The 21,325-nt window shown below is 40.0% G+C and overlaps 1 protein-coding gene across 5 annotated transcripts in view; it reads left to right on the top strand.

The window, feature by feature from the left end:
• cacna1g (calcium channel, voltage-dependent, T type, alpha 1G subunit) overlaps window positions 1-21,325 on the top strand; it is a 303,353-nt gene that overhangs the window by 172,823 nt on the left and 109,205 nt on the right. For all 5 annotated transcript variants that reach the window (XR_004655140.1, XR_004655139.1, XR_004655138.1 and 2 more), the window contains exons 11-12: window positions 17,557-17,708; window positions 18,837-19,022. Coding sequence is in view for 2 of the 5 variants with exons in the window: in XM_034861286.1 (XP_034717177.1) it covers window positions 17,557-17,708; window positions 18,837-19,022 (338 nt within the window). In the remaining 3 variants the exon portion in view is untranslated. The remainder of the gene's footprint in view (window positions 1-17,556; window positions 17,709-18,836; window positions 19,023-21,325) is intronic.

The raw sequence follows: 21,325 nt of genomic DNA, 5'->3' as shown, positions 1-21,325 counted from the left end.
TTTTAGGTCTTTATTTTATAGGACAGCTAAAGACATGAATGGGGAAAAAGAGGAGGGATGACATGCAGCTAAGGGTTCAGGTCGGAGTCAAACCTTCGGCCGCTGCTTTGAGGAGTAAACCTCTATAACTGGGTGCACGGTCTACGATCCACCACGCCAGCTTGCCTTTTTTTGTTGAGTTTGGCGCTCTTATACGTTGTCACTTTACTTTCTTATATATTCACGCAATATTTACTACAGCCCCTAGAGGGCACCACTTAACAACAAATGTAAAAATAAGTCGTTATAGGCTTCTTGCACAATCGACCTATATGGTTGTCGTTTAGGTGAGGAGGGTCTGTTCAGTTCCTAGTTCTTCCTCCCTTTGTGCTTCTGGGGACACATTTCTAAATGACATTATTGCAGCATACAGCATATGATAGTAATGTGGCCCTTTAAAGTGCCCATATATCGCTCATTTTCAGGTTCATAATTGTATTTTGAGGTTGTACCAGAATACGTTTACATGGTTTAATTTTTTTAAAACACCATATTTTTGTTGTACCGCACATTGCTGCAGCTCGTCTTTTCACTCTGTGTGTTGAGCTCTCTGTATTAGCTACAGAGTGAGTCATCTCACTTGTGTTCCATCTTTGTTGGCAGTCACACAAACACACTACCTATTTAAGGACTACTTACCACTTTGGGCTTTTTCACTTTGTAAACCTATAACATGCACAAAGAAATATGTGTTACACAATAAAGGAAAGGGAAAAGCCAAAAAGCATATTGAGCTGAATTGCTGAATTCACTGAGTATATTGTTAAAGCTTGCAAATATATTATCTATGTAAAATGGGCTGCACTTTGCAAGGCCCGTTTTCTCCACTAGTGAAGCAATCACATCATTAGATCCAAGCTAATTCAACGGCTGGAAGAAGGTGATGGTAACAAACAAGGCTCAACAATCAAAAGTCGGCCAAATTGAATGTTTTTCTGAATAATGTCCAATTCTTGAGTGTCAAGCTTATTACTGGGCTGGGGGGGGAACTGTGGCAGGGAGAGAAGAAGCCTCAGCAACACACCAATCTGTTTCTGGGGCCTGGGACCAGTAGACAATTTTGAGTAGGTTTGCTGCCCAGTATGCATTAAATTTGGGAGGGCAAGTCCAAGGTCTCTCAATATGTCTCTTTTCCCTTTTTTTCCACCACTTTTTTTCCTCCATGTTTTCCTCACTCTCTTCACTTTTGTCTCTGTTGTCATAAACCCTCCATTCTCCCCTTCTTGTCTAGCTCTGCTTTCACCCTAGTGTTGTCTTCCAGTCAAAATTAAAAATCAACACTTTTGTTGAGGATTATTATCAATGTGTAACTTTTTCTTACGTTTTTGTCCCATTTTTAAACACTTTTGATGCTTTTTTTTTCAATATTTGTGACTTTGACGTTTTCAACACTACGTAACACTAACTTAACTTTAGTTTTACAGTTATTTTTGGAATTTATGGTCAATAAACCTCATTTATAGGAAATTAATACCTAATGTTTGAGTTAGAAAATCAGAAATTAGGAATTATTGAGACTAAAATTAAAAGGAATGGATGTTGATGGATAATCACAACTGCAATATGTCGACTATTACTCAATACTATTTCAAAACCACTTACATTTTATTTTTTAAATGCTATAAAATTGAATAAGACAAAAGATAAGATAAGATAATAAGACCCAAAATGAATGAGAGTAGAGATTTTTACTTGCTAAAGAGCAAAGAGCGCTGTTGTTGTTGTGTGGAATCAATCATGTTATTTTGGGTAATTACAATTGGGTAGTGAAAAAGAAAATTGATATAGGAAAATGGGTCAATTTGACCCGAGAACAACATGAGGGTTAAGTCTTTTCTCCTCTCTTACTGTGAAGCGCTCTTTCCTAGCTTGAGTAACATAGAGCCATCTTGTCTCCAGACAGACTGACAGGCTGAAAACTTTATTGAGACGCCTCATTGATTGCAAATCCATTGACATCCAATAGACAACAGGGATCAAGTCTTTATTTGGCTCTGTAACTGTCTACATGGAGACAAGGCTGGGTTTTAATTTCCATACATCCTCCAGCCAAGTTTTCTGCTGGATTGTTGCAGTGTGTTTACCCCGTTAAACTGCCACCTCAGGAATTAGATTGAGACTTACCTACTGTGATCAGTGCTACACGTTTACAATCCTCATCATCTGCACCCGGCTAATAAATTCAGTATTACGCAAAAATATTTCATGTTTAAGAGCTTCTTTTTTCTTTTAATTGGGGCACAGTTCAAACCATGTGTCCAAAGCAAAGAATGGACAACTTTGTCACATGTTGAAGGCAGTCTGTCCAAAGTGCATTATGCCGCTGTACGGGATATATGGAAGAGATATTTAAGACTTGTAATACTTCTTGTAATACTTGTAATAGTCATGTACATGTGTATCAAGTTTGTCATCAGCGGCTAACGGCGTTGTGGTAAGCAGGGAATGGTGGACCCAAATGCAAACAGCAAGCAGGCAGGAAAAATCTGAGTCGGAAGATTTATTTCACCAACAAAAACAAATCATACAAAAACAAAAGTAGTCCTAAAACCAGGAAGTTGCGACAAAAGGAACTCCAGGGAGCACAGAACTTGACTTCGACTGACACATGGAGACACTACAGAGAACAAAATGATCTGGCAAAGGACAAGGGGAAGACAAAGGCTAAATACACAGGGTAACGAGGTAACACCAGGCAGGTGACACAAGGGCTGGGAAACAGGTGAACAACATCAGGCAATCACAAGGGCGGGAAAACCAAAAGACACGAAGTACCACAAGACAAGACCAAAAATTACACAATCACAAAGAGACAAGACATGATAAAAAAACAGGCTACCAACAAAAGACAGGAAAACAGACTACCACAATAAGACAAGACAAAACACCAAAACCATAACAAACGGTATGCGTTCACAGGCAGCATCATTTCCACGCTTCCCATTCATGGCTATGTAAGTAGCCAGGCAAAGCATTTTGGTAGTTTGAGGCGACGTCGAGTTGCCCAATCCTGATTAGCTGAGGTCCAGGATGTTTGAAGCAAATCGGGTTTGTCCAGCTTAACTTGCCTCTCAAAACTCCCAGAAGTCTTCGTTCTTTGAAATCTAAGTTTAGTGAAATATTCTCGGAAAACAAGAGAAAGTTTCCAACGGAGCCACCATTTTTGGTCTATTTTGACATCCCTGGGCAACCTAAGCCGAAAGCCCACGAGTAAAAGCGTTGGCTCACCTGCAACCATCACGGTGTTCGATGGCTGGAGCTTGCTTTCTTTGGTTCTCAGTGGGCGTTGAAGAAACAATTGCTGAAACGGCTAGTGGCAAGCCCAGAGGCGTCCAGTCTTAAATCTTGGGAAGCAGGGTGATCCCTCCCTCAAACAAATGCCCCTCTGGACATGTATCTTAGTAGCTAACACAACATTTCCTCCAGCTGCTTTCTTAACAGTGAAAGCCTTCTGGCAATTCAGACTTAAGACTTCAGGCTCAATCCTTTCCAAAACCAAGAACCATTTTAAGTTTCTTCATTCATGCACAAATCAAGTACAAAACATTGATTTCAACCGTCTCTGTTCTACACCTACATGTATTGATACTAAAACGCCACAGGGACTCTGCTGAGATCCAATATCAGACAATGTTGTACCAAACGTAGTGCAGTGTATGAAGTATTCAAGACAATCAGGTGGTCCCATATTAGCACACACATGTTCCTCCTATTCCCCTATATGCAACAAAAAAAGTTGCTTTTCATCTTCTGTCCAGAATCCTGCACATCTCCACTTTTGCAAACCCGCCTCACACCTGCGAAGCTTAGCAAATCTAAGAGATAGATAGATAGATAGATAGATAGATAGATAGATAGATAGATACAGTTCATAGATAGATTGATAGATACTTTATTCATGCTTAAGGAAATCTGTGTTTCTGTCTGAAGAAGAACATAAGACATACATTTGCTTTTTTTTTTAATATGGAAAGAAGGAGCAGGACCCCAGAGTTTTATTTCATATATAGATTATATTACATTAATTGTATAGTTTGCAATTGTATCCATGCCAACAGCTGCTGTAGTACCAATATGGCAACATCAGCTGTCTGTTCCCTGTCCTTACCTTTAGATATCCAATCATAAATAGAATACAATTACAATATAGATAGATAGAAAATGCATGTTTTTCAGACCCCCACCAAACTTATTCTCAATTTATTGTTCATCTGACCGGTTCCTGAGAATAGGTATATTTTCCATATATTATCTGCTCTATTCAAAAGTTTGTGTTTGTGGAACCCTTTAAAGTGTATCAATCCGTGAGGTCCTATGAAGAATGAGAATATGTATTGCATCGTCAAGTGGTAATATAGTTAAAGGGTAATTAACGTATTTTTTTCTCAAAATGGCCCCACCTTTCCGATGTTTTTTCCGTCTAAGTGATTGATGGAAACAACAATGTTTGATATTGGTCCAGAATGCTGCAGTCGCCAGCGGCGAAACAAGCTACAATAGTAGTTAATAGGGCAATTATCCAGCTTGTCCAGCTTGTCTTTACCTTTAAAAAAGTGCTTGTTTTGCCACTGACCGGCTCAGGCTCAGTCAGGACTGCTGCGATCTTCCTTAATACTGGACTAATTTCAAAGATTGTTGTTCCCATCAGTCACTTAGATACAAAAACATTCGAAAATAGGTTGAGAAACACAATAGTTACCCTTCAGGCAATTGTGTTTCAGCTCTGTTAAATGGCGGCTTTTCAATCAAGTTAACTCGTTTTCCAGTCCCCGTCCTGTTCCGTAAATGGATGACACACACACACACACACACACACACACACACACACACACACACACACACACACACACACACACACATATTTGGTATTATGTTTCATTAATCTGCAAATAAGGTTTTGGAGTTCAGACTGTGTCTTAAAGAGAATTTGACAAGATTAAACATCCCCTCCGGTGAGTAATTGATGGCAAGAGACAGATGGATAACGTACTGTACACTAACACACACAAAGGGATTCAAACTCAAAGCTATTTTTAAAAGCTCAATGTCACTGCTGGCAATAATTACACATGATGTAATCATGCTTATTAATCATGAATTATGCTGAGTATGGATGGGTGTATTTGACAGAAGAGTTGTCAATTTGTCACGAAAGTAGCGTTTCTGCAGCTGTGTGTGCATGAATATGTTTATGGAATTCCTAAAACAGTAATGTCCACTGCAGTGGATTTTTTGGCAAAAATCATAGTGGTTCATTTTAGACTATTTACATTTCAGACTATTTAGTAGCTAAAGACAGTGAATGTTGCATTTACATGACCCCAAATGAATTCTAATGCTTTGCTCTTTAAGTTTAGTGGAGTTGTTAAGTTAACTGGGAGCTACCCACACAGTTGTTTAGGTGTTTCTGTATTTCTTTCTGTAATGCTTTGTGTTTTAATCTGTGAGGCCTTATGAACATGTTGACTGTGTGCTACAAGAAACCTTTGGCAGAAATGTGTATTGCAAGTGCCAATTTAGTTAAAGGGTACTTACCGTTCTTTTCAACTTGGACCCTATTTTCCTATGTTTTGTGTAGTGACTGATGGGAACAAAAAACTTTGATTTTGGTCCAGGATTGAGCAAGATCGCTGCAGTTGGCAGCAGAGAAACAAGCTACAACGTAAGTTAACAGGGCAATTGTGCAGCTTGTATTTACCTTCACAAAAGTTCTTGTTTTGCAACTGATAGACTCAGATTAATATTCTAAGTGTCTAACAACGTTATGGAAAGGATTTCTAAGGAGGTCAACCTTTCTCTTGAAGAGTAAGATCATTTTAAAAAAAAACATAAAACCATCCGTCAAATTGAGTTCGCCAAACCCACCAGACTTCATGTGAATAAACAGTAACTTTAGCATTGTTAAAAAGGCTTCGTTCTAAGTAGACAAAAACAAAATAAAACTATGAAATGCCGTTTCTGGTAGTCTTTCCACTTTTCCAACCATCACAACTCCAGTTTGGGTTAAAATAAACCCATTGTTTACTGAGTTAAATGTATTTAAGTATTGCTTTTTATTCCATCCATCCATCTTCATCTGCTAATCCGGTATTGGGTATCGGGGGCAGCAGCTCTTACTTTTATTGCTTTTTTTAAATGGAGTCTGGTGGGTTTGGTGCTAGTGACTTCAGACCCGTTTCTGAATGAAAGGTCTCAAATTGGTTTTAAAGGTCTATCTCTGAAAGGATCCTTACCATAATGTTGTCAGCCACTTAATATTAATCGGAATATTAATCTAAGTCTGTCAGCAGCAAACGACTACTTTTGTAAAAGGTAAATACAAGCTGGACAATTGCCCTGTTGACTTACATTTTAGCTTGTTTCCTGGATATTCTGAATATATGGGTGCGTTTTTTGTTTCAGTACTGAGAATGCTACAATGGAATACAACTCATTTAGGCATAACAAAGAAAACTAATATTTTGTGGGTCCACAAAATTAATTCAATCTCCTATTCATTTTCTACTGCGCAGCCCCAGACTTTAGACTTACTTTTGTGGTTTCTGGCTCTGAGAGAGTAGCTAACTTTCCTAAGCCATGAAAATAACATATTGGAATTATTAACTTAGCTGGTGTTCCCCTTTAAGTTTTCATCATTATTGTCATTATTTATTATGTATCATCATACAGGATATCTGTTTGTTATTTCGATCAAAGAGCAGCTTTATTACTTATCCTTGGCTCATTGGGTTTCAAACTCTCGTCTAAGAGTATTAAATATGGACTTTTTTGCTCAAGACTCCTAACTCTTGGCCTGGCACACTGAATGAGACTCTGTAACACACACACACACACACACACACACACACACACTCTTACATACATGTGTGCACTGATGTGACCTGACTTATGCGATAGAAACCGGCCTCTTGAGTAGATGGACCATAACAGACACTCTATGTCCACACGCGTGTCCTTCAAACACAGACATGTTATTACCCTGCAACCGATAAGTGTGTATGTATAGTTACAGGGCCTGGACCCTCACTGTCTAGGACACATAACAGAGCCCCCCAGTCTGCTTCCTATCTCTTAAACGCAAAAATACTTACACACAGACTCAGCTGCTGGGGAAACGGCGCAGACGTGCTCTCGCTTTGGAGGGCACCAGAAGAGGCAAGTTCAGCGAATGTAACAAAGAGATGGAAGGATAAAAAGGTGATTAAATAGAGTGTTGAACAGAGACGACTGAGTGTAAGGACTTGAAGGGAAAACGATAGAGAGGGTGATGTGAACGAGATGAGGCGTCCTAGGGCAGACGGGTTGGACGAGTAAGGAGAGGGTGTCTGCTTTATCTTTGCCCAGTTTAAGAGCGTTACCATTTACGGTGGAGCTGATGGAATAGTTGTGTCTCTGCCAACTATGTGACACAGCCCAAAGTCTATCTATTTACTCGGGAAGGTCAACCTCTCTCTCACTTTACATAAGGAACCTCCCCGTCTGTATGGCCACCCGTCCCTGTCGTCCCTACATCCGTTTTCTAAAGCTCTCCTGTCAGTCTTTCCCCTCCCTCCATGAGCGCCGGTGATGTCAGAATAACTCGAGGCGAAGTTAAGAGGCATAGAAAAGACAGGAGTGTCGAGGGAGACGTGGCAAAATGCATGGTCCCTGTTTTGGAAATCGTTGCTGTTATAGTGGAAGCCTTTTAGCACTGACATGAATATTGATTCAGCATGTAGTTGGTACAGAATAAAGTGATCTGAAGTCACTTTTGGGTCACTTGGTCTACATTTCCCACAGGCAACGTTTCGACTTTATTAACCTCAAAAGCTATCCCCCTAAATTCAAAAGGTACTGCTCAGCAGTGCTACATGTTGGTGTTTCTGAAGAAGGTGTGTATCCTATACTTAGTTTGTTTAATGTGGATAGGAATGGAGGGTTTACTTTGAAAAGGGCAAGTTTCAGGGTCAGGAGCTTAAGGTTGATGTTAAGGGTCGAATTACACACATCGAAAATCCAAAACTTGCAGCTTAAACACACTGTTCGAGAAACACTGATGCCATTTGAAGATAAAACAAATAGCATGGAGCTTTGCTTTGTGCAACTTAATCACTGTGGCTTACATAATTACTCCCAACAAGAACAGAACCATGAACTATTTTTTTTGTTCTGCTTCCTTGCAGTAATGCAATTAGCTAAGCCTGCCCAACCTTAAAACTAGTGTGCTAACATTCGCTTGGAAGCCCAAATGTACTTTACATAAAACACCAAGTACAGCTGAGGGTGATGAGAATATGCTTTTATTTTTTACGTATTTGGACATAAACCAAATATTGGATTGAAAGACGCTGACCCCACTTTTGTGAAGGTGGCTCACTTAGCTGGGGTGCAACAGGAGCTTTACATCAAGATTGAAAACCTGTTGTCAGGCACAGGGACCTGGATGATATGTATGTATGTATGTGTGTATAACAGATGTGTCCAGGGTGTGATTTGTGCAAAAAGCAGAGTGGAGGATGCTTTTTGATCATGCACAACAAAACAAAACATTCAAGAATTAAATCCCCCTTTCCATGTCAAAACACTTGTTTATGAAATTCAATATTCAATGGAAAATAATCTCAAAATGAAATAGTACAACTACATAAAGCACTTAGTTCACTTTACGATGACAACAGAATACTTTCACTCTTACCCTAACACTTGTTTGAGTGTTTTAACCAAAATCATTTTTCTCAACTTTAACTAGTGGTTTTGGTGCCTAAACTTAACTGTCATTGCGGCGTGACGCTAACCTTTTCTGGCTAAACTCCCAAGGTCACCTGGTGGAGCCTGTACCCGGCTCCTAGTCACCTGGTCACTGTTGCTTGCTCTGGAAGAAACTACTAGAACTGTTGGGTCCTTGCAAATTCTGGAGTGTGGTCTAGACCTACTCTGTAAAGTGTCTTGAGATAACTCTTGTTATAAATAGATACTATGAATACAATTGAATTATTGGCGGCTAAACAACTGCAGCTGGTAGCCAGCGTCCCGGAGCCCTGTAGCGGCTGAATCCAACCAGCAACTCCCGCTCGGATTTTTAAATTTTATGGCAGTTATTGGTCATGTTTCATTGCTTGAGGTCATTATGGTTTGATTGTATGTTTCTACAAATGGGCATGTCTGTTCTTATTCCTTAATTTTGGCCCCCTTCAAATTGAAAGCAGCCTGATATTTAAATGTGTGAGGTAGGATGAGGTTCAGTTATTGTAAGGCTGTGGCTTGTTTTATTTCCAAAGGTTATGGAACTTACAGTAGTCAGTGTTTTTCAAGACCTCTTGATGCATTCTGATGCTTTATGATGCACACACATTAGCTTTTGCCCTTGCCAAATCCTGCGAGACAGTGGAAAGACCCTTTGGTTGTGCTTCTTGCTCCAGCCAGAGACAACATTTATTCAGCTTTTATCCTGCCTTGCCGGCGGAATGCAGAGTTGGCATCTGAAGGCCCTGGCCTCCCTCCAAGACAGGGCTAAGAAAAGTGTTTTTCTAATTTGTACAATGGTGAGATGTTGATGGCAAAACAACAACTCCAAATCCTGGTTTATAGAGGAAAGGCTTTTCTAGCCCTTAGGCCATGAAATCAGAAAGAGAGAATCAATGAAGTGATCAAATGGATTCAGTTATTTCCTGGTTCAGTGAGATGTCAAATAACATATGGCCTGTATTAGGCAAAGTCTCTCTTGCACTTGCTCATAATCGACCATTTTTCCTCTGCATTGTCTGATCAAGTTCTTGTTTTAGCTTTTTGTAACGTGGTTAATATGCTGAAATAATCATTTAAAACAGAGAAGAGTGTGTATGCAATAACAACGTATAGACTGAACAATTTACAGTTGATTTGGAAGATGTTGAAAATGGCATAACTTAAAAAAGAACCAAAAACTGTCCCTGGAAGTGAGTTATACATACATACATACCTACATACCTACATACACACATATATGTAGTGCTTTTGCATTTTTTATCACCAGAAAATCTTGATAGATAAAACATATCAACACATGGTATCCAGTTACATTTTCTTTAAAGGCATCTTTCTATGTCCTCAAGGACACCGTACAGGGGATATATAAGACATTTTAAAAGCATCAAAAAATAGTATACAATATTAAAAACAACAGAAAAAGGCAGAGCAATAGACATTCAAGTGGAATAGGCCATTTTAAAGAGATGTTTTGAGTTGTGATTTGAATTGGGGGAATGAATCGATGTTTCTAAGTTGGGCTGGTGGGGCTCAATGCTGTGCTCCCCTGTCCCCATGGTGGACGGGCGGAGGGGACAGAGAGGTGTATGGAGGAAGTGGATTGAGTAGTGGATGCCGCATTTTTGATCCATCATTCACCTGAGTCAAATCAGCACTATTATTGAATTACAACCAGTCACACATAAGAGTGAGTGTACTAGGCCCCATTTCCTGCTTGAAATGTACTCTTCTGTAGCATGCCTTAGCAAACCACTTGATTAAACTAGCTCACAAAACCACACACACACACACGCACACCAGACATGGTGCTGCATCATTGACAGTCCGGGGCGGAGCAGAGTGTAGCATCCCGTTTGGATTAGATCACATCCGATTAGGTGACATTACATTAGCGCTAACCAGATTATACTATTCCTCATCTAACACATCACCTAATGCTGCTAAAGCCTCATTACCCAGGACACAGCCATCAAAAGAAGCAATTAGATAAGCAAGAGCGTCTTTCTCACTTACACACTCTTACCGAGGACACATTCATCTCCCTCCAGGAGGTGGTAGGCACACCTCAGTGGCCATTTGTCAATTAAGAAATTTCTCCTATTTGAAAAAGTGAGCCTTAAGTAGCATGCGTGTGTGGTTCTCTGTGTATTTTTCAACCTCTATGTCTTTTGTGTGTTCCAATGTGTGTTTCTATGTGTGAGAAAGGATTTTATGGTCTCATTCTCTTTAAGTAATCTTGCATGATGTCTGAGGAATGTCTAATATACAAGCTGGAACAATAGCAGAGCAGAAACAGTGGGGGGAAAATAATGATCTGAACCTCAAGGCCAGATGTCTGCAGTCCAAGTCTCACCTCATAAAAACTGTACTTTTTGTTCTGGCTTATCAATCGCATCTATTATAAAGCTGTGTATGGAAGTGTGAGTATGTGCAGGGCTTTGTGCATACAATCTTTGTGCATCCATGGCAATGCCTGTGGGAGTTTATGTGGGTTCGTGTGTGTGACCTGGATGTGTAAGTGGTTAGTTGTGTGACTTTGGGGTACACCTCTGTGCATTTGTGGTATGGAAAGCTGATGTCCCTGCCTGTCCGGTGGCCTCCAAAGGGACCTGTAATAGAGCCCAACCAACAAAGGATTTTTAAGGCCAATGCCCATGTGAATATTTGGTCATTTAAAAATCTGATATGCCGATATATCAGCCGATATAGAGCATATATTTAAACGCGTTACAAAACATAAACAGATTTCCCTAACATTATTATGTTATTTGTAGTTATTTATGAGTTCTCCCTAAAATAATATGACAATAATTTGTTTTATTGTCACAACAGAACAGAAGAACATCATAATATATTAAAGGTCTGATAAATGTATAAACATACAAACTTAAGATATGAAACTTAAAGTCCTTTGAACAAAAACACGTCAACAAAAAATAATCAGTGTTGCCGACAGGGAGGTTGTAGAGCGTCCTCTGGTGGACAGACTATGCAAACGCCAACACTCATAACATAGTTTACAGTCCGTCTATTATTTTTTAAATATTCATTGGGACCTTTGGCTGAGTAGTCTTTCTAATTACTTAATTTGACGGATTCTTGACGTTCTTCACCTGCGCAAATTATCGTTTAAGTTGACGAACATCGTTTGTGTAATTCATGGCTAAATTCCAACAATTATCCCATCAAAAAACATTAATCTCCCCTCATTCACTACCAAATGAATTTTTTTCCTGTAATAAGGTCCCATGGTTGTCCACTAGAAGGGGAGGGACTTTGCCTCTCTATTACACTAGCGTGAACGTGTGTGTGTGTGTGCGTGTGTGTGTGCGTGTGTGTTTCTACATGGCTGTGTGTGTGGGCATTCATCAGAACACAAACATCCAAGTGCCCCAGCATTTGTTTACCCTTTGATCTACTTTTTAATCGTACAATGCATATGTGTCTGTTTGTGTGTCTGTGTGTGTCTGTGTGTGTGTGTGTGTGTGTGTTTGTGTTTGTGTGTATAAAGGATTTTCCGCTGCACTTGTCGTTACAACTGAATGGACACAATAAAGCAGATGGATCAAACAAATAGACGCGTCTGTCTCTGTCTCTGTGAACCCAGAGACAGACACAAGAGACAGACGATGAAAAAGAGGTGAGATGAAACGGAGAGGAGCTTGTTTTTCAGGAAGCAGCCTGTGGTTTAAACAAAAAGACAGGAGGGGGGAGGGTGTACAAATTATGTATCTATATAAAAAAAAATATTGCACATGTATTATTACCCTACAAGTAATGTGATGAAATACGCTTCACTTATATTATTTTTGCCACAAATCCCTATCCAGCTCCTCCACTCCGATTGCCTTCTTATTTCTCCTCGTCATTAGTTGCTGTCATCTCACGTAACAGCCGAGCTCACAAGAGCAATACTAACAAATGTGAGCTTGTTGGAGATGGATATTTTCTTAGATTTATTGCACATAAGGCGGACAAGGATATGGGGAGTTAATTGATTTTTGATTCAAAAAACATTATTGATTCAAAAAAAAAGATTCACAATATGTGAAATGTAGTTACTATTCCCATGTATGTATGTATGTATGTACCTATGTATGTATATTCATATCCATATTATTCATGTGGATTTGTCGGTTTTGTTTAACATCCTGTTATGATGTATGTGTATGTGTGATGTCTGTGAGCCACTGGGACCTTGAATTTCCCCTTTTGGGATCAATATTTTATATAAATGAATTAATTTTTGGAATTCTATGAATTGATTTTGAATCGGTAGAGCTTGAATGCTAACGGGCTAATCACAGTGGAGTTGAATTATGATTTTGAAAGGAAGTGCAACGTAACAAATAGTCAAACAAATGTGTGAGGTAATGAGTAATCAGTGATGCTGTTTTCAATTTAAAGAACCAAGACTGTTGCAGTTGGGTGTTATTCAGCCCTTAATCATTGTATTTATCCTCTTGAACCTCAAAAAATGTATACAAGAAGTGGCTGCCTATACCCTCTACAATGATTGGCCAGGAGTCACATCTATTGTAATATTCTATCGAGAATATATTTTTTGGGGGAAATATTTACCACAAAGGCACAGTATAAAAAGAAAGGATAAAGGCCGTAAAACATCTCATCCCCGATGCATGAGAGATAAGAACAGGAGGTCAGTAAAGGCCCACAGCTGTTGGCCTCGGGGCAGCTAGTGGGTTACTCCTGCCCCCGTCACGGTAGAACGCTGGGCATAGAAACGGTCCTAGTTTGTGCTTTTTGTCAGCTAAACTTGAGGATACTTCAACCATAGAGGTGGCAGATCTGACAACTCTCATTTACTAAAGGTTTTTTCAGGGTTTAGAAGGCAGGTATTACACATGGCTTGGCCTTAGTTTTTTCCAGCCAAAGGAAAAGATGTTTTACTTGCCCGATTGCTAAACTTACTTACAAAATGTAGACCTAGTATTTAAATAAAATCAACAGGGATTTGGACAACTGTTATGATATATTAACATACAAAATATACAATGAACAGGCAGCAATTACATAGCTGGGACAATTCTAAGTTATTCCTTAGATTACTGGGGGAACAGGTGCTCCAAGGCGTCTGGCGTTTCACAGCTATTGTGCTATTGTGCATTGTTTCAGTGAAACCCATTTGGAACAGATTGCAGCTGCAGAAGCAGCCGCTGCTCAAAGTTCAACCTGGTTGAACCTGGTGGTGCGCTGAACCCAGAGGCAAGCACAGTGTTTTGTTTGAAGGGCCCTTAAAGCTTTGGTGTGTAACTTTTTGATATTAATGAACGTTCGTTACATTCCCGCCATTGCCAAATTAGTTGTCGCAAAGCTAATCCAGAAAATTCCACAACTCTCTCTGTATTTCTCAGTATGTTCAGAAGCTTGTGTGGACCGGCGACTTTCGCACATAGAAGCTCGAGTGAAAATAAAGACCTCTTCGGAAGAGTTGATTGTGTTTCTTAATCCTCTGTGCTCTCCTTGGCTACTCGCAATTGTGTGAAGTCAGGGTGGAGGCTGTGCACGTTCACAGAAGGCTTGTGTCACGTTGACGCATTTTTCAACAGTCAACAGTTTTGTTACTCAGAATTCCTCATGACAGAAACTTAGCACTATAGCTGATGTCATATTTGGGTTTGGGAATTTTCCAACCAGGCATCTTCAGCTCAACGACCAACTATTGCTGATAAAAACTCACCATATGTCAAGAACTGAAATATTGTTACACCCATTTAACTTTTTAAACCGTTTCAATACAAAGAGTCCTTGGGCAAGGCATTGAACCCTGAATTGGTGAATGTTTATCTGATGAGCAGGTGGCACATTGTATGGCAGCATCTGCCTTCAGTGAATGTTGAATGGTTCCTGTACTATGTAAAAGTGCTTTGAGTAGACTATTTATATTAACATTTCTTTTCACTGAACTAAAGGCCCTTTAATACGGGGGTGTAACAACTAAATTACACAAATATGCGAAATAGGCCGAAAAGCCAAAGCATGAAAAGCTAACATTTAGCTTAAGCAAAACATTCTGATTGAATTTAATTCCATCAGGTAAACAGTTACAATGTCGCCTATATGTCCAGGGGTTTTATTGTTAAAGGTAAGAACGGAATGAGTGTCTCCGTTGTTGGTGCCCTTTTTGTGCTAGCCCGCTAAACAACAAGTTGTTTTTAAACACAAGATTACATTTATTTTTGACTTGGCCGATCGGACATCTGCATGAGGCATTCCACTTAAGAGTTAACAGAGTTAACTTTCTCTGGGCAAGCGGGACGAGCATTACTGTTGAGCCCTGATTTAGGTCTGACGACTTAAAAGTAGCAGTGACAACAAGGGTGACATAAGCCAGTGTAATTCCGTTTAGAAGCGTCAGGCTCTAAGTTATGGTGCAATATTTTCGTCTTGGTGTTGCCGGACCTTCTGTACTGCCTCGGGGGCCTACTGTTGCATTCTGGTCTCACGGGAGTAATGACTTAATACTGAGCAATACCTTGTAAGTGTTAACTTGTTCAAACTCAGATATTCTGTTAAGATACTCTTATTGAAGTTTTCTGTAGACAGTGCGGGGTTTTGAGTGCTTACACTGAGCACATAGTGAATGACCCATTTCAAATTCCAACCACAAAAAAGTTCTGCTACTTTTAAGAGTTTTGTAGAGTTATTTTTCATTGGTGAAGGTTTCCCTAGCAGCCCCCTATACTTTAGCCATTTTGTAACCCATCAACTATTAATTGTAGTCATTCGAAGTGGTACATCATTTGCAATTCACCATTTCAAATGCCAAACCTTGCACACAGGAAATAAAGTCTATCTTGTGTGCACAGTGTCCAATAGTTGCACAAATGCACAGTGACCTGCATCCCACAAGTGACTCCAGTGTGCAAGAAGGTGTGAGGGCCAGTCCATTGCTGCTTGCAGCTTTAAATTAGATATTTTTCAAGCTGAAATTAAACATTACATATTGCCTTTAAATACATATTGTGCTAATTTTTTTGGTTCATACTTATATTTCTGGTTTCTACTACATGTCTGTCTGAATTTACTTGTATTCCTTCTCTGTCTGAAAAGCTCACTATTTGCACCTCCACCCTCCTGGAAAAGCTCCGACGGCTCTGATTGGTCTTGGTGTTTCTGTACCGTCATTGCAGCCGATAATGACTGTAACTACACTGTAGCGGCCGTTTCTACCACACAACGGTGCGGAAGTCCTGGAAATATGGGCTGTGTGCATTTTTCTGTGGATTCATCATTTTAATACTTTCAAAGTATTTAGATAGCACTTTGACCTGCTTCATAATCCAAAAAGACATGCAAATCTTACTTTTTACAACATGGGACTAAAGCGGTAACCCAAACATGATTTTGAGCTGGAGTTAGGCCTAGTCTTTAAATAATTTATCATTCTTAACTCTTTGTACTATTCTTTAGATTTGAAAGGAAAATGAAGGTCCCTTGCCAAACTCCTGAGTCTAGACATACTGTAACACATGAAAGCTTTGCTTTAATTGCTTCAAAGCAGGGATACTGGGCCAGACATTTCCCATATGACCTGAAAGCAACACCAGTGACAATTTTTCATAATAACCGACTGACTCTGTGTCTCCGTTGCTTTAGTGCTCTAGACAAACTGGTGCCGTAATGCAGGATGATGAGCTGTTATTCAACTGGTGATGTGGTCTCTGTATTCCTGTATCTCTGTATCCATGCTAGAGTTGTGTAATCACTGCTTAAACACTCATGGTGTATAGTGAATAGTGGCAGCCCACCGGGACGGGCTTAATGACACACACTGTGTTTACATTACATTACCTCCTGGTAATGTTTCTGTCGGAACAACAACTTTTTTACACACACACACACACACATACACACACACACACACACACACTCACACACAGGGATATTGAGACTGTAAGATGGGCAGTGACACACACATATGCAACAATTCACTTTTATGACGGAGAACATGCAAACACAGATCAGTCCCTCAACGCCTTCCATCCTCCGTGTCATGTCAGCGCAATGTGTGTGTGTATGACACCAGGTTTGAGTTGTGTAAACTGTTTATTGCATGGAGATGAAAGGCCTCATGAAGCCTGTCTGGGGTGTTACACAGCCCAGAGACACAGCATTCCCATCAGCTCTGTTCTCCTCGCCGGTAATTACGGGTACTCAATGTAGTTGTCTGATTTACATACTGTGTCATATTTGGATGTGCCGCGCCTTTTATCTTCTGGCTTGTGTTTTTTTCTCTTGTCCGTCTGCATTGCCTGTTTTTCTCTGTTTTTCTCCTGGTTGTTTTTGGCATTTCCACATACAGTACACACCAGTTGTTTTATGTACTGTAGCTGTGAGGTGCAGCCCAATTCTAGGTACCCAAAATGTCCCATTAACTTTGATTAAGGGCCATGGTTAGCATTGCTAAGCCTCTGTCCTGATTGGCAGGTTGGTATGTAGCCACAGCCTAAAGCATCCCCTGCTTTATTGTCTTTTTTAGAACAAGTGGGACAGTAATTTACAAAATGAACGTCATGCTGTATTGAAGAAGACTGGACACTAGTGATTAAGGCCATACACTCTGTATGAAAATGTTGATTGAGTAATAAATCAAGTGAGAAGTGGGAAAAATTTCTATTAGACTTTAGAAACAGACCTCATTTTGGCGCCAGTGGAGTCGCCCCGTGTTTGAAATGAGATAGAATGCAGGTTAACAGTTTGAGAGTGGCACATTTCACAATCAGGCATTAACCTCTCCTCTCTCCTTGTCTCTTGTGTCTCTGTCTCCAGCCGGACGAGCTGACCAATGCGTTGGAGATCAGTAACATCGTGTTCACCAGCCTGTTCTCTCTGGAGATGCTGTTGAAGGTTTTGGTCTACGGGCCCTTTGGCTACATCAAGAATCCCTACAATATCTTCGATGGCATCATCGTGGTGATCAGGTGAGCTGCTGAACAGAATTCTTCCCCAAGCCATGAAACAATACAGGGGATCATTCTCCCTGCTTCCTGATTCTTTTTTTTTGTTTAAAATAATGTCACTGGGAACACATGATTTGAAGACCCTATGCATATTATTATACAAGACAGCTGTAAAGCTACAGTCATGGTAGCTTTCTATCCAATGAACCCAACTCAGCCGTGACAAACATTTTGATTTTACTTCACACAGTGGTAAAAAAACAAAGTGTAAACACTCTCTGAGAGTGATGCTGCAGTCTCTACTCTGGTAATAAACACGGTCATGACACACCACTAGAAATGGCTTTTCCATTTCCAAAGTGCTTCACTATTGCTATTTTCCTGAATTTTCTTGGCACGTAAATGGCAGGTTAGTCTCACTGAAACAAGAAAATGCATGCTCACATATGTCAGTTCTATGGACTTTGAATACAATATGGAATAGAAGCTACGTATGTGGCCATATCCTATGAAAATCATCTTTACCCATTAAAATGTTATCCTGACTCATGCCATTATTCAAGAATTCACTGTGCAAGTTTTACTACAAAACACTTTTGTTTTCAGTAAATTACTGACTAATTAGTCAGTTTCCCACATTGTTTAATTAACTACAAGTTGTGTACAGTTTTAACCATTATTGCGTGATGTGTTAGTGTCACTAATGAAAGATGGAGACTGTCCACTCCCCGAAAAAAGGCCACATATGTAATTTGTTTAAGCAGCACTGGTCTTGAACATTTATTGAACACAGAGCTGCAACTAACGATTGTTTTCATTGTCAATTATTTTCTCAAATTATTGATTATTGAATGTTTTCCTTTTTTTCATAAGATTACTCAATGACTTAAACCAATTAATCGAATATAGGAATAGTTGCCGTTTAAATTAATGGTTGACAACTAATCAGTGTATCGACTGATCGTTGCAGCTCTACTTTAACATTCTTAGTTCTTATCACGTCATGTTTAGAAACAGTGACAATGGATGTAGTACGAGCATTACTTCTTCATAACTCTCAAACTGAGCAGGGATCGGAGAGTTTTGGGCTGTTTGAAGACCTTAGAGCTAACATGAATGCATACGTGTGTCTCTCTTCTCTTTGGACAGTGTGTGGGAGATCGTGGGTCAGCAGGGTGGCGGTCTGTCGGTGCTCAGGACTTTCCGGCTGATGCGGGTGCTGAAGCTGGTCCGTTTCATGCCGGCCCTGCAGAGGCAGCTGGTGGTGCTGATGAAGACCATGGACAATGTGGCCACCTTCTGCATGCTGCTCATGCTCTTCATTTTCATTTTCAGGTAGGTAGGCGACGGAGCATCCTTGCATTCTGTCTAAAGTCCTGTTTGCAAGGGATTCATATTTTCTGGGGACCTTGTGTGATTTAGATATTACTTACCCCCCTCAACATCTGTGTTTTGTGTGGCCCATTTGCACGGGATAAGCGAAGACTGTGATTTACTCTAATTTACTTTACTGATCTGTAACGTTACCCTGAGAGTTGGCTACTTGGAGGCACGCGGAGGATTGCCTGGGGCGAGTTGGGTTTTTTGTGTCTTTTGGTGCCAGGCTCGTTAGAGGCCCCGTGGCAGCACCCACACAGTATCGACTTTATTCCTGTGAAAGCAGCCCCCCGCAATCCCATATCTGTCTATGTGAAAGAGGGATTCAAAGGGAACAGGAAACAAAAACCTTCAAAAATGATACACAGACCTTTCTATTCACACGGGACTAATATCATCACAGTACGTGACTACAAAAGGCAATCTTAAGACTGAAAAAAAGCAGGTTTGCTTTCAAGTACTTAATACAAGATTGTACAAAAACACATACATAACATTGTATGACATTATGAGCTGTCTAGTCCTTGTTGCAGGAGGAACAACATCAAATAAAGTTAAAATAGAAAACAGACGGGGTAAACTAAAGGGAGTTTGATCAGTGACCGTGAAACTGATTCCGCAGATGGTAAGCACAAAGGTGTGGAATTAAAGTACATTAGTAGATAAGGACATTGGGACTTAAACATGAGACCCAAATAGCAGAGGGAAGCAGAGCTCAGCACAGATAAGCGACAGGAAAAAATTTGATCAGTCGGTGGGGTGACAAGGCAAAGTGATTCCTTGTTTTCCTCAGCAACTCTTCTTTCTGCCTGGTTAGGCCTGTGGCTGAGCTCAGCAAGGACCAATGTGTCAAGGTCACAGACACACCATATCCTTATTGCAAAAATGCTTTTTAACGCTTTAATGATAAAATAAGTGAAGAGGAAATAAAATAAGAGCAAATGTGCTGGGAACTATCAACAACGCAGTATGGCAAATGTCATTGGTTTCTTTCAAAAATATGTCATTTCTCTTTAGGCCCCTCTCCTTAGCTTCAGATTTAATATAATTCTCTATAGCATTAAAGTTTGCTACATTACATTTCAAGACTGAGGATTTTGAACAAACACCTACCACTGACTCTACTAGCAACAATTATGTAATGTCATGAACTGGCCTAAAGTCAGGGACCAAAAAAAGGAGTAACACATTAAATATAACAAATTGAATGAATGATGTTGATCAGGAAGGTCAGTAGATGAGTGTTGTGTGCAATGGGTGCAAACAAAACACAAAACCTTGCCAAGGAGCATTGAAGCAATTCTGGAGGCTCGTGGTGGAACAACACCTTACGTTTTTTCCTTACATTTTTTCATGTGTACTTTATTAACTGCTGTGACAATCTTAATTGCTACTCATAAAACCACCAAAAATCTACTCACATCCAAGATCATAACCATTACTTAAACTCTTTACTCTGTGTGTGTGTGTGTGTGTGTGTGGGTGTTCATCCCTGGTGCGGTTTATCTGTGCATGTGCTTCTTCCTTTCAGCAGCTTGTTAAGATGTGTGTATATGTGAGTGCACGTTTGTGGGGGCACACATGCACTTGAGTAGGGTCACACATACACAAACACACACACAGATTTCCAGGGGCCTTGTGTATGCGTATGTAAACAGCCTCTGATTTGAGTGAAGAGTTGCCAAGTGGACACAGCAGAGGCCTGTTCATTATTCCGTCCGCTCCAGCTGAGCTTCAGTGTCTGTGTTTCTGAAGAAAAGACAGACTGCTGTACACACTCACTGCTGGTTCATAATCATAACACCCCCCATTAGCTGTCTTACTGTACAGTATGTAGCGGTGGTCTTTCTTTCTTTCTGTTCACCCTGTTAAGATTAGAGTAAAGAGTAATGATGACGTTCAGTGTGGTGAGTTATCTTGACAAGACTTTTATCAACACTTAGCCTATTGCTAATGGCCTAGCAACCTTCTTTTTTCTGTCTTATTTTTTTCCCTTTTTTTTCCATTCCTTTATTCTCGTCCCTAGCTCCTCTCAAACCACTCTATTTTTACATGTTAACTGCTAAAAGTATCCATGCTACCGTAGCATCTACAGTAGCTTTCTGGACTTGGATATACAACAATATACAACATGGATATACAGTGGTGTGAAAAAGTGTTTGCCCCCTTCCTCATTTCCTGTGCCTTTGCATGTTTGTCACACTTAAGTGTTTCGGAACATCAAACCAATTTAAACAATAGTCAAGGACAACACAAGTAAA

Source organism: Etheostoma cragini, chromosome 21, assembly GCF_013103735.1.
Source record: "Etheostoma cragini isolate CJK2018 chromosome 21, CSU_Ecrag_1.0, whole genome shotgun sequence".
NCBI lineage: Eukaryota > Metazoa > Chordata > Actinopteri > Perciformes > Percidae > Etheostoma > Etheostoma cragini.
Note: the sequence above shows the minus strand (reverse complement) of the source record. Positions and strands in the feature narration are given on the sequence as shown.